The sequence below is a fragment of the Oncorhynchus kisutch genome, linkage group LG17 (genome assembly GCF_002021735.2).
Source record: "Oncorhynchus kisutch isolate 150728-3 linkage group LG17, Okis_V2, whole genome shotgun sequence".
Lineage (NCBI taxonomy): Eukaryota > Metazoa > Chordata > Actinopteri > Salmoniformes > Salmonidae > Oncorhynchus > Oncorhynchus kisutch.
In genome coordinates, this window is record NC_034190.2 from 9,898,844 (window position 1) to 9,913,197 (window position 14,354).

The window sequence follows — 14,354 nt, forward strand, 5'->3', positions numbered from 1 at the left end:
CAATCCCAGTTCATTCCCAGACCTATTCCCGGTTCATTCCCAGACCCATTCCCGGTTCATTGCTATGCCCATTCCCAGTTCATTCCCAGACCCATTCCTAGACCCATTCCCAGTTCATTCCCAGACCCATTCCCGGTTCATTCCCAGACCCATTCCCAGACCCATTCCCAGATCCATTCCCGGTTCATTACCAGACCCATTTCCAGACCCATTCCCAGACCCATTCCCAGATGCATTCCCGGTTCATTCCCAGACCCATTCACGGTTCATTCCCAGACCCATTCCCGGTTCATTCCCAGACCCATTCCCAGACCCATTCCCAGACCCATTACCAGGCCCATTCCTGGTTCATTCCCAGACCCATTCCCAGACCCATTCCCAGACCCATTCCCAGACCGATTCCCAGTTCATTCCCAGACCCATTCCCGGACCCATTCCCAGACCCATTCCCGGTTCATTCCCAGACCCATTCCCAGACCCATTCCCGGTTCATTCCCAGACCCATTCCCAGACCCATTCCCGGTTCATTCCCAGACCCATTCCCAGACCCATTCCCAGACCCATTCCCAGGCCCATTCCTGGTTCATTCCCAGACCCATTCCCAGACCCATTCCCAGACCCATTCCCAGATCCATTCCCGGTTCATTCCCAGACCCATTCCCGGTTCATTCCCAGACCCATTCCCGGTTCATTCCCAGACCCATTCCCGGTTCATTCCCAGACCCATTCCTGGTTCATTCCCAGACCCATTCCCAGACCCATTCCCAGATCAATTTCCGGTTCATTCCCAGACCCATTCCCAGATCCATTCCTGGTTCATTCCCAGACCCATTCCCAGATCCATTCCCGGTTCATTCCCAGACCCATTCCCAGACCCATTCCCGGTTCATTCCCAGACCCAGTCCCGGTTCATTCCCAGACCCATTCCCGGTTCATTCCCAGACCCATTCCCAGACCCATTCCCAGACCCATTCCCAGTTCATTCCCAGACCCATTCCCGGTTCATTCCCAGACCCATTTCATGTATGGACACTATTCTCGTCACTGGTCAGGTTGTCTCTCCATCTCTGTTTAGCCCCCCCCCCACATGAGTGTCTGTGTGGATGTTTATGTTAACATTCACGCATTCACATGGACGCACACAAAGACACACATGCATGGGCACATGCACATACTCATGCAAAGACACACACACACACACGCACACACACCTCCCTGTCTGCCTCGCTGTAGCATGGTGACAGTGAGGTTTAGTTAGATTGCTCTCCTCCCAGCTGCTCTTTAGCTGTCACTCCACGTTGAGTGCCAACTAGCACCCTATCCCCTATATAGTGCACTACTTTAGACCAGGGCCCATAGTGTACTATGTAAGGAATAGGGTGTCATTTGGGGCACAGCCCATCACAGCACTGAGCCATGAGTATTCACTGCTGCTACCAATTATCCCCCCTCCCGAAATGAAAGCAGGCCTAAATGAACACTTCATGACAGATACTTTCAATTGGTTATCACTTCTGTATCACTTCAGGAGTGTATGGATCCTGTCAAGTAGATGTTACTTGAACTGAGACACTTGTAAATGATTTTAAAACATTCTTCAAATATTCCTATAAATGTCTGTTTTCGTCTACTGAAGAGCAAGCTGTTGAGATCTGTGTTATTATTATCATCTGGTTGTGGCTGAATCTGTCAATGTAGAGTAGCTACAGATGTAGGATCTTAATTTGACCTGTATTGTCACTGCAAAATAATCCTGCAGCAACAGGATTTGAACGTTTAGTCCATAAATGTTGCTTGATCTGTGGTTAGTCGATGTAACTGGTCAAAATGAGGCTACATGGTGGTATACTGTTAATATTAATAATGTGTGTAATGTGTAATATAATATAATAATGTGTGTTTAGTGCGGGTTTTCAGTGAATTTATGTAAATGCCAAAACTCATCTGCATTTCCTGCGGGCCAGGGAAATTCTCAGCAACAAAAGGGTGATCAAATTAAATCCTAATCTGTAGGTTTTTTAAGCTAAGAAAATGTATGCCCAATGCAACTATCAAAGCGAACCCATTTTCCATAACTTCAGGCAACAGAGATCACGGAGTGTGTTGCCCTTTTAATCACGGAGTGTGTTGCCCTTTTAATCACGGAGTGTTTTGCCCTTTTAATCACGGAGTGTGTTGCCCTTTTAATCACGGAGTGTGTTGCCCTTTTAATCACAGAGTGTGTTGCCCTTTTAATTATGGAGTGTGTTTCCCTTTTAATCACGGAGTGTGTTGCCCTTTTAATCACGGAGTGTGTTGCCCTTTTAATCACGGAGTGTGTTGCCCTTTTAATCACGGAGTGTGTTGCCCTTTTAATCACAGAGTGTGTTGCCCTTTTAATCACGGAGTGTGTTGCCCTTTTAATTATGGAGTGTGTTGCCCTTTTAATTATGGAGTGTGTTGCCCTTTTAATCACGGAGTGTGTTGCCCTTTTAATCACGGAGTGTGTTGCCCTTTTAATTATGGAGTGTGTTGCCCTTTTAATCACAGAGTGTGTTGCCCTTTTAATCACAGAGTGTGTTGCCCTTTTAATCACGGAGTGTGGTGCCATCTGTAGATTATTGAGTTTGTAGCTGGTTTCATACATACTGAGTGTACAAAACATCAGGAACTGATTTCAGGTGGAAGCTACGATCCCTCATTGATGTCACCTGTTAAATCCACTTCAATCAGTGTAGATGAAGGAGAGGAGACACGTAAAAAAAATGTTTAAGCCTTGAGACAATTGAGACATGGATTGTATGTGTGCCATTGAGAGTGAATGGGCAAGACAGAAGATTTAGCACGGCGATGCAGAGTCTTAGAGGCCCGCTATTAATTATTTTTTTTACCCAGAAAATACAATACAACAACACTGAATGGAATGAGTTGAATCCATGCTGGAATTGATGTTACCTCAAATGTATGTTTTCAAATGTGTCTTTCCCCCTGTTGGGTTTTCACAGGACAGCGGTGGGAATACAGAGTTTGGCTGGAGCTCTCTGTCTGTGGAGGCTGGGTAAGAGGCAGGGAGACTGGGTAAGAGGCAGGGAGGCTGGGTAAGAGGCAGGGAGGCTGGGTAAGGGAGGCTGGGTAAGAGGCAGGGAGGCTGGGTAAGAGGCAGGGAGGCTGGGTAAGGGAGGCTGGGTAAGAGGCAGGGAGGCTGGGTAAGAGACAGGGAGGCTGGGTAAGAGGCAGGGAGACTGGGTAAGAGGAAGGGAGGCTGGGTAAGAGGCAGGGAGGCTGGGTAAGAGGCAGGGAGGCTGGGTAAGGGAGGCTGGGTAAGAGGCAGGGAGGCTGGGTAAAAGGCAGGGAGGCTGGGTAAGAGGCAGGGAGGCTGGGTAAGGGAGGCTGGGTAAGAGGCAGGGAGAATGGGTAAGAGGCAGGGAGGCTGGGTAAGAGGCAGGGAGGCTGGGTAAGAGGCAGGGAGATTGGGTAAGAGGCAGGGAGGCTGGGTGAGAGGCAGGGAGCCTGGGTAAGAGGCAGGGAGACTGGGTAAGAGGCAGGGAGGATGGGTAAGAGGCAGGGAGACTGGGTGAGAGGCAGGGAGGCTGGGTAAGAGGCAGGGAGACTGGGTAAGAGGCAGGGAGGATGAGTAAGAGGCTGGGTGAGAGGCAGGGAGGCTGGGTAAGAGACAGGGAGGCTGGGTGAGCAGCTGGAAGGCTGGGAGGTTGGGTTGCAAGAAGAAGACTTGGTGGCAGGGAGGCTAGAAGAATAGGAGGCTGAAAGACAGGAATGCCGGATGTCTGGTTGGCAGGGAGGCTGGTTGGCAGGGAGGCTTGATGTCTGGTTGGCAGGGAGGCTGGTTGGCAGGGAGGCTGGGTGGCTGGAAGAATGGGTGGCTGGGAGGTAGGGGGGCTGGGAGGCTGGGAGGTAGGGGGGCTGGGAGGCTGGGAGGTAGGGTGGCCGAGAGGCTGGGTTAGGGGGTGATGGAGTACCCCTGGCCACAGAGGTGGTAGTCATCATTCTTCACCTTCTCTTAATGGTTTTTAGAACAACAGAGCGAGGGTCTGACTCTAACCAGCTACGAGCGGCGCCCTCCCTCGTACCCCGCCAAGCAGAAAGCCAATCACTTAGGAGCTGCGGGTTGGAGCTTCGGCCAACCCCAGAAACATAATGGAGGACATTAACACCGAAGCGCTCCACCAACTCCTACTGCCAACTGCCCCGAAAGAGCTCACCTCATCTGAGTTTCTGCATTTCCACTTTCTCTCTACCTCTCTTGCTCTCTGTGGCCAAATCAAGCTGATGCTAAAGCTGCTGTTTCCAGGCAGTGGTCTGTGGAGTCGTTGATCTCAAAGAACAACAATGAACCACCTCGTGGCTAGAGACTGGTGAAGGTCACAGGAAGACTTCAGAGGAAAGGTGGGCAGGACATCGGAGGAGAGGACAGAAGAGGAGAGGCCAGGCCAGGTGCTGGAAGAGAGGAGAGAAGAGGTGAGGCCAGGCGCTGGAAGGAGAGGAGAGAGGAGAGGAGAGGTGAGGCCAGACGCTGGAAGGAGAGGAGAGAGGAGAGGTGAGGCAAGGCCAGTCGCTGGAAGTAGAGGAGAGAGAAGAGGCCAGGCCAGGCCAGGCGCTAGAAGGAGAGGCAAGGCCAGGCCAGGCGCTGAGAGGAGAGGCCAGGCGCTGGAAGAAGAGGAGAGAGGAAAGGCGTTACGAGGAGAGGAGGGAAGGGCGCCACAGTTAAAGATGCAATATGTAACTTTTTGGACGACCTGACCAAATTCCCATAGAAACAGCAGTTATAGATCTGACATTCCCATGGAAAGCAAGTCTAAGAAGCGGTAGATGTTCTATGTGCGCTGTTTCTTGTTCTTAGGTTTCCTTTTTGCCTCCTCTTGCTTTCGGTTTTGTGCACCAGCTTCAAACAGCTTAAAAAATTAAATATTATGGAACAAATATTTCACAGCTGTTTAGAGGGTACAATGATTCTGTTCAAGTGGTCCAAAGTGGCTCCGTCGGTTGAGCATGGGGATTACAACACCAAGGTTTGTGGGTTCAGCTCACGCTGTAGGTACCCATATGTAAAATGTACGCATGCGCAGACTATAAATCCCTTTGGACAAAAGTGTCTGCTGAATGGCATATACAGTGGGGCAAAAAAGTATTTCGTCAGCCACCAATTGTGCAAGTTCTCCCACTTAAAAGATGAGAGAGGCCTGTAATTGTCATCATAGGTGCACTTCAACTATGACAAACAAAATGAGAAAAAAAAATCCAGAAAATCACATTGTAGGATTTTTAATGAATTTATTTGCAAATTATGCATAGTGCACCTTTCAGAAAACTTCAATCATAAATGTGTTGTTCTCCAGAGAGAACCTGTCAACCTAGTGTGTTTGTTTATGAGACTTCTTACCAATAAATTATGCATTATTTTACTTTCTTCCCTCGCTCCAGAGACGGAGCAGTGAGCTCCTTGATTGCTCTCTTAATGGTCCATTCGGTTCCTTGTGTCAGGTTGGAAGCTAAAATGAACACAGAAAAATAAAAAACACAGAAAATAAAACCAAGACGTGCTTCTGACATAATGAGAGCTCAGCTCGTCTGTTTTTTCCCACAGCCCAGACAAACTGTCACTGGAAACAAAGGCTTCTGACAACTCTAGAGTATTTACTGGAGCATACAGAAAAGTAAAACACACACACACACACACACACACACACACACACACACACACACACACACACACACACACACACACACACACACACACACACACACACACACACACACACGTCTACAACTAGCCTTGTTACAACTAATCCTATTTTCCCTAACCCTAACCCTAACCCCAACCCCCCACCCTAACCCCAACCCTAAACCAAACTCTAACCCGTACCCTAACCTTAACTTTAACCCAAAAACCTACAAATATTGTTTGGCCTTGTCTCCCCACAAGTATAGTTAAACACGTACACACACACACACACACACACACACACACACACACACACACACACACACACACACACACACACACACACACACACACACACACACACACACACACACACACACACACACACACACACACACACACACACACACACACACACACACAGGGCCGGATCCAGGTATAAGTGACATAAGCCCCCCAATATCTCTCTCCTCTCTCTACAGTACCAGTCAAACGTTTAGACACACCTACTCATTCAAGGGTTTTCTTTATTTAAAAAAAACTATTTTCTACATTGTAGAATAATAGTGAAGACATCAGGACTATGAAATAACACATATGAAATCATGTAGTAACCAACATCTTTTTTAAACAAATCCAAATAGATTTTAGATTCTAGATTCTTCACCCTCTGCTACAGATTGGAGGTCAGTACACCGTCGCCATCAGCCTGTATTAATCATATCACACTCAATGTCGCTTAGGTCACTAGTTTTGCAAATTCTAACATTAAATCAAACAATAACTGAATGCCTCAATTCCTGCCTGCCTGTTTTTATATAGCAAGACACGGCCACGTGACTCACTGTCTGTAGGAGCGATATATTTTTGTGAACGGGGGTGATGTACCTAATAAACTGTCCGGTAAGTGTATGTATGTATATAAGTGTATATATATATATATATATGTATGTACATTTTATTTTTAAGCTGTCATTATGTCAGAAGTACGTCTTGGCTTTATTTTTCTGTGTTCCTTTTAGCTTCCAACCTGACACAAGGAACCGAATGGACCATTAAGAGAACAATCAAGGAGCTCACTGCTCCGTCTCTGGAGTGAGGGAAGAAAGTAAAATAATGCATGATTTATTGGTAAGAAGTCTCATAAACAAACACACTAGGTTGACAGGTTCTCTCTGGAGAACAACACATTTATGATTGAAGTTTTCTGAAAGGTGCTCTATGCAGAAACCACTCTGCCATTTCCCGGTTGCTAAAATTCAAATAGTTTTCTCAGTCGGGGTCTCAACTTACTGTTGAGAGTTAAAATAATACAACACACAAGGTGCAAGTTCGAAATTTGGTTGTTGATCCCTTCGTCGGTCACTGACAGTCACTCAATTAGCCGCATCCGCTAACAATTTTTAGAGTGGTAAATTAGTCTAGCCAGTTATCTAAACAAGTAGTATTCATGACCGAATACCGGCTGGGCACCCAGGGCATGTGCCCAAGGGACCTGACCTCCAGGGGACCTGTCATGCCAAACAGTGTCCCATCTACATCACAATGGGATTCCATGAGTTCTACTGTACATTCTGTTGCTAGGGCTGTTACTAGAATTCTGACCGGATTATGCAATAAACCAAAGCGTCCGTTGCTATGCTGGTTGCTTGGCTCTATTTCACCTCAGAAGCCCTCGCACGGTCCGCACAAAGAATGAATCATAACAGAGGACTAGTGAAATAATATTATTTCCGTGTACATATGGGAAGTGCAGAGGAAAATAAAAACATGACAGCCAGACAAGCCAGTGTATGAATCAAACGTATTTGCGTATGAATGGAGTGGAAATTAGCTGACTTCGTGATCTGTAAGGTGTATATAATTTGAATGTGTCAAGCTGATTACACGTTTTCTTTGACATTTCTGAAACGCAGCAGCGTTTAAGACGTGGATTTCATGTTGACATGTTAACAAGGTACCCAAAAGTAGTTTGAAGTGATGTTTTCATTTTATTAGCGAAACAAAACTTGTTTAAACAGCAAAATGGTCGTGGAAATCAGTCTTGTTCGCATTGCGATGATGAAAAGAAAGTCATTTAGGCTGTAATGATCTCCAAAGTTCTAATCATTAGGTCATCACACTGTTGATATAACAACAGACACTAATAGTTTATCAAATCTCATTGTAACGTAGATGGGGACATTATTTGGCCGGGGGACTCCATTTGGCCGGGGGACTCCATTTGACCGGGGGACTCCATTTGGCCGGGGGACACCATTTGGCCAGGGGACACCATTTGGCCTCTCTAGCCTCTGTTTCCTCTGTAGCCTCTGTATCCTCTCTAGCCTCTGTTTCCTCTGTTACCTCTGTATCCTCTCTAGCCTCTGTATCCTCTCCAGCCTCTGTATCCTCTCTAGCCTCTGTATCCTCTCTAGGCTCTGTATCCTCTCTAGCGTCTGTATCCTCTCTAGCCTCTCTATCCTCTATAGCCTCTGTATCCTCTCTAGCCTCTGTTTCCTCTCTAGTCTCTGTATCCTCTCTAGCTTCTGTATCCTCTCTAGTCTCTGTATCCTCTCTAGCTTCTGTTACCTCTGTTACCTCTGTATCCTCTCTAGTCTCTGTATCCTCTCTAGTCTGTTCCTCTGTTATCTCTGTATCCTCTCTAGCCTCTGTATCCTCTCCAGCGTCTGTATCCTCTCTAGTCTCTGTATCCTCTCTAGCCTCTGTTTCCTCTCTAGTCTCTGTATCCTCTCTAGCTTCTGTTACCTCTGTTACCTCTGTATCCTCTCTAGTCTGTTTCCTCTGTTAACTCTGTATCCTCTCTAGCTTCTGTTACCTCTGTTACCTCTGTATCCTCTTTAGCCTCTGTATCCTCTCTAGTCTCTGTTATCTCTGTATCTTCTCTAGCCTCTGTATCCTCTCTAGCCTCTGTTATCTCTGTATCTTCTCTAGCCTCTGTATCCTCTCTAGCCTCTGTTATCTATGTTACCTCTGTATCCTCTCTAGCCTCTGTATCCTCTCTAGCCTCTGTATCCTCTCTAGCCTCTGTTATCTCTGTATCTTCTCTAGCCTCTGTATCTTCTCTAGCCTCTGTATCCTCTCTAGCCTCTGTTACCTCTGTATCTTCTCTAGCCTCTGTATCCTCTCTAGCCTCTGTTATCTCTGTATCTTCTCTAGCCTCTGTATCCTCTCTAGCCTCTGTATCCTCTCTAGCCTCTGTTATCTCTGCATCTTCTCTAGCCTCTGTATCCTCTCTAGCCTCTGTATCCTCTCTAGCCTCTGTATCCTCTCTAGCCTCTGTTATCTCTGTATCTTCTCTAGCCTCTGTATCCTCTCTAGCCTCTGTTATCTCTGTATCCTCTCTAGCCTCTGTATCCTCTGTTACTTCTGTTACCTCTGTATCCTCTCTAGCCTTTGTTATCTCTGTTACCTCTGTATCCTCTCTAGCCTCTGTATCCTCTCTAGCCTCTGTATCCTCTCTAGCCTCTGTATCCTCTCTAGCCTCTGTATCTTCTCTAGCCTCTGTATCCTCTATAGCCTCTGTATCCTCTCTAGACTCTGTTTCCTCTCTAGTCTCTGTATCCTCTCTAGCTTCTGTTACCTCTGTTACCTCTGTATCCTCTCTAGTCTGTTTCCTCTGTTAACTCTGTATCCTCTCTAGCTTCTGTTTCCTCCGTTACCTCTGTATCCTCTCTAGCCTCTGTATCCTCTCTAGCCTCTGTTATCTCTGTATCTTCTCTAGCCTCTGTAGCTTCTCTAGCCTCTGTATCCTCTCTAGCCTCTGTTATCTCTGTATCTTCTCTAGCCTCTGTATCCTCTCTAGCCTCTGTTATCTCTGTTACCTCTGTATCCTCTCTAGCCTCTGTATCCTCTCTAGCCTCTCTATCCTCTCTAGCCTCTGTATCCTCTCTAGCCTCTGTTTCCTCTCTAGTCTCTGTATCCTCTCTAGCTTCTGTATCCTCTCTAGTCAAAAATCAAATCAAATCAAATCAAATTTATTTGTCACATACACATGGTTAGCAGATGTTAATGCGAGTGTAGCGAAATGCTTGTGCTTCTAGTTCCGACAATGCAGTAATAACGAACAAGTGATCTAACTAACAATTCCAAAAAAAACTACTGTCTTATACACAGTGTAAGGGGATAAAGAATATGTACATAAGGATATATGAATGAGTGATGGTACAGAGCAGCATAGGCAAGATACGGTAGATGATATCGAGTACAGTATATACATATGAGATGAGTATGTAAACCAAGTGGCATAGTTAAAGTGGCTAGTGATACATGTATTACATAAGGATGCAGTCGATGATATAGAGTACAGTATCTACGTATGCATATGAGATGAATAATGTAGGGTAAGTAACATTATATAAGGTAGCATTGTTTAAAGTGGCTAGTGATATATTTACATCATTTCCCATCAATTCCCATTATTAAAGTGGCTGGAGTAGAGTCAGTGGCATTGACAGTGTGTTGGCAGTAGCCACTCAATGTTAGTGGTGGCTGTTTAACAGTCTGATGGCCTTGAGATAGAAGCTGTTTTTCAGTCTCTCGGTCCCAGCTTTGATGCACCTGTACTGACCTCGCCTTCTGGATGACAGCGGGGTGAACAGGCAGTGGCTCGGGTGGTTGATGTCGATGATCTTTATGGCCTTCCTGTAGCATCGGGTGGTGTAGGTGTCCTGGAGGGCAGGTAGTTTGCCCCCGGTGATGCGTTGTGCAGACCTCACTACCCTCTGGAGAGCCTTACGGTTGAGGGCGGTGCAGTTGCCATACCAGGCGGTGATCCAGCCCGCCAGGATGCTCTCGATTGTGCATCTGTAGAAGTTTGTGAGTGCTTTTGGTGACAAGCCGAATTTCTTCAGCCTCCTGAGGTTGAAGAGGCGCTGCTGCGCCTTCCTCACGATGCTGTCTGTGTGAGTGGACCAATTCAGTTTGTCTGTGATGTGTATGCCGAGGAACTTAAAACTTGCTACCCTCTCCACTACTGTTCCATCGATGTGGATGGGGGGGTGTTCCCTCTGCTGTTTCCTGAAGTCCACAATCATCTCCTTAGTTTTGTTGACGTTGAGTGTGAGGTTATTTTCCTGACACCACACTCCGAGGGCCCTCACCTCCTCCCTGTAGGCCGTCTCGTCGTTGTTGGTAGTCAAGCCTACCACTGTTGTGTCGTCCGCAAACTTGATGATTGAGTTGGAGGCGTGCGTGGCCACGCAGTCGTGGGTGAACAGGGAGTACAGGAGAGGGCTCAGAACGCACCCTTGTGGGGCCCCAGTGTTGAGGATCAGCGGGGAGGAGATGTTGTTGCCTACCCTCACCACCTGGGGGCGGCCCGTCAGGAAGTCCAGTACCCAGTTGCACAGGGCGGGGTCGAGACCCAGGGTCTCGAGCTTGATGACGAGCTTGGAGGGTACTATGGTGTTGAATGCCGAGCTGTAGTCGATGAACAGCATTCTCACATAGGTATTCCTCTTGTCCAGATGGGTTAGGGCAGTGTGCAGTGTGGTTGAGATTGCATCGTCTGTGGACCTATTTGGGCGGTAAGCAAATTGGAGTGGGTCAAGGGTGTCAGGTAGGGTGGAGGTGATATGGTCCTTGACTAGTCTCTCAAAGCACTTCATGATGACGGATGTGAGTGCTACGGGGCGGTAGTCGTTTAGCTCAGTTACCTTAGCTTTCTTGGGAACAGGAACAATCCTCTAGTCTCTGTATCCTCTCTAGCTTCTGTTACCTCTGTTACCTCTGTATCCTCTCTAGGCTCTGTATCCTCTCTAGTCTGTTTCCTCTGTTATCTCTGTATCCTCTCTAGCCTCTGTATCCTCTCCAGAGTCTGTATCCTCTCTAGTCTCTGTATCCTCTCTAGCCTCTGTTTCCTCTCTAGTCTCTGTATCCTCTCTAGCTTCTGTTACCTCTGTTACCTCTGTATCCTCTCTAGTCTGTTTCCTCTGTTAACTCTGTATCCTCTCTAGCTTCTGTTACCTCTGTTACCTCTGTATCCTCTTTAGCCTCTGTATCCTCTCTAGTCTCTGTTATCTCTGTATCTTCTCTAGCCTCTGTATCCTCTCTAGCCTCTGTTATCTCTGTATCTTCTCTAGCCTCTGTATCCTCTCTAGCCTCTGTTATCTCTGTTACCTCTGTATCCTCTCTAGCCTCTGTATCCTCTCTAGCCTCTGTTATCTCTGTATCTTCTCTAGCCTCTGTATCTTCTCTAGCCTCTGTATCCTCTCTAGCCTCTGTTACCTCTGTATCTTCTCTAGCCTCTGTATCCTCTCTAGCCTCTGTTATCTCTGTATCTTCTCTAGCCTCTGTATCCTCTCTAGCCTCTGTTATCTCTGCATCTTCTCTAGCCTCTGTATCTTCTCTAGCCTCTGTATCCTCTCTAGCCTCTGTTATCTCTGTATCTTCTTTAGCCTCTGTATCCTCTCTAGCCTCTGTTATCTCTGTATCTTCTCTAGCCTCTGTATCCTCTCTAGCCTCTGTTATCTCTGTATCCTCTCTAGTCTCTGTATCCTCTCTAGCCTCTGTTATCTCTGTTACCTCTGTATCCTCTCTAGCCTCTGTATCCTCTCTAGCCTCTGTATCCTCTCTAGGCTCTGTTATCTCTGTATCTTCTCTAGCCTCTGTATCTTCTCTAGCCTCTGTATCCTCTCTAGCCTCTGTTACCTCTGTATCTTCTCTAGCCTCTGTATCCTCTCTAGCCTCTGTTATCTCTGTATCTTCTCTAGCCTCTGTATCCTCTCTAGCCTCTGTTATCTCTGCATCTTCTCTAGCCTCTGTATCTTCTCTAGCCTCTGTATCCTCTATAGCCTCTGTATCCTCTCTAGCCTCTGTTTCCTCTCTAGTCTCTGTATCCTCTCTAGCTTCTGTTACCTCTGTTACCTCTGTATCCTCTCTAGTCTGTTTCCTCTGTTAACTCTGTATCCTCTCTAGCTTCTGTTACCTCTGTTACCTCTGTATCCTCTCTAGCCTCTGTATCCTCTCTAGCCTCTGTTATCTCTGTATCTTCTCTAGCCTCTGTAGCTTCTCTAGCCTCTGTATCCTCTCTAGCCTCTGTTATCTCTGTATCTTCTCTAGCCTCTGTATCCTCTCTAGCCTCTGTTATCTCTGTTACCTCTGTATCCTCTCTAGCCTCTGTATCCTCTCTAGCCTCTGTATCCTCTCTAGCCTCTGTATCCTCTCTAGCCTCTGTTATCTCTGTATCTTCTCTAGCCTCTGTATCTTCTCTAGCCTCTGTATCCTCTCTAGCCTCTGTTACCTCTGTATCCTCTCTAGCTTCTGTATCCTCTCTAGTCAAAAATCAAATCAAATCAAATCAAATTTATTTGTCACATACACATGGTTAGCAGATGTTAATGCGAGTGTAGCGAAATGCTTGTGCTTCTAGTTCCGACAATGCAGTAATAACGAACAAGTGATCTAACTAACAATTCCAAAAAAAACTACTGTCTTATACACAGTGTAAGGGGATAAAGAATATGTACATAAGGATATATGAATGAGTGATGGTACAGAGCAGCATAGGCAAGATACGGTAGATGATATCGAGTACAGTATATACATATGAGATGAGTATGTAAACCAAGTGGCATAGTTAAAGTGGCTAGTGATACATGTATTACATAAGGATGCAGTCGATGATATAGAGTACAGTATCTACGTATGCATATGAGATGAATAATGTAGGGTAAGTAACATTATATAAGGTAGCATTGTTTAAAGTGGCTAGTGATATATTTACATCATTTCCCATCAATTCCCATTATTAAAGTGGCTGGAGTAGAGTCAGTGGCATTGACAGTGTGTTGGCAGTAGCCACTCAATGTTAGTGGTGGCTGTTTAACAGTCTGATGGCCTTGAGATAGAAGCTGTTTTTCAGTCTCTCGGTCCCAGCTTTGATGCACCTGTACTGACCTCGCCTTCTGGATGACAGCGGGGTGAACAGGCAGTGGCTCGGGTGGTTGATGTCGATGATCTTTATGGCCTTCCTGTAGCATCGGGTGGTGTAGGTGTCCTGGAGGGCAGGTAGTTTGCCCCCGGTGATGCGTTGTGCAGACCTCACTACCCTCTGGAGAGCCTTACGGTTGAGGGCGGTGCAGTTGCCATACCAGGCGGTGATCCAGCCCGCCAGGATGCTCTCGATTGTGCATCTGTAGAAGTTTGTGAGTGCTTTTGGTGACAAGCCGAATTTCTTCAGCCTCCTGAGGTTGAAGAGGCGCTGCTGCGCCTTCCTCACGATGCTGTCTGTGTGAGTGGACCAATTCAGTTTGTCTGTGATGTGTATGCCGAGGAACTTAAAACTTGCTACCCTCTCCACTACTGTTCCATCGATGTGGATGGGGGGGTGTTCCCTCTGCTGTTTCCTGAAGTCCACAATCATCTCCTTAGTTTTGTTGACGTTGAGTGTGAGGTTATTTTCCTGACACCACACTCCGAGGGCCCTCACCTCCTCCCTGTAGGCCGTCTCGTCGTTGTTGGTAGTCAAGCCTACCACTGTTGTGTCGTCCGCAAACTTGATGATTGAGTTGGAGGCGTGCGTGGCCACGCAGTCGTGGGTGAACAGGGAGTACAGGAGAGGGCTCAGAACGCACCCTTGTGGGGCCCCAGTGTTGAGGATCAGCGGGGAGGAGATGTTGTTGCCTACCCTCACCACCTGGGGGCGGCCCGTCAGGAAGTCCAGTACCCAGTTGCACAGGGCGGGGTCGAGACC

At 47.0% G+C, this 14,354-nt stretch overlaps 1 protein-coding gene across 1 annotated transcript; it reads right to left on the reverse strand.

Moving 5' to 3' along the window:
- Positions 1-2,949: 2,949 nt before the first annotated feature.
- On the reverse strand, positions 2,950-3,981 carry LOC116354487 (vegetative cell wall protein gp1-like). Its single transcript, XM_031794958.1, has one exon. It carries the CDS (start codon positions 3,979-3,981, stop codon positions 2,950-2,952), a length of 1,032 nt encoding a protein of 343 aa, XP_031650818.1.
- Between the last annotated feature and the right edge of the window lie 10,373 nt (positions 3,982-14,354).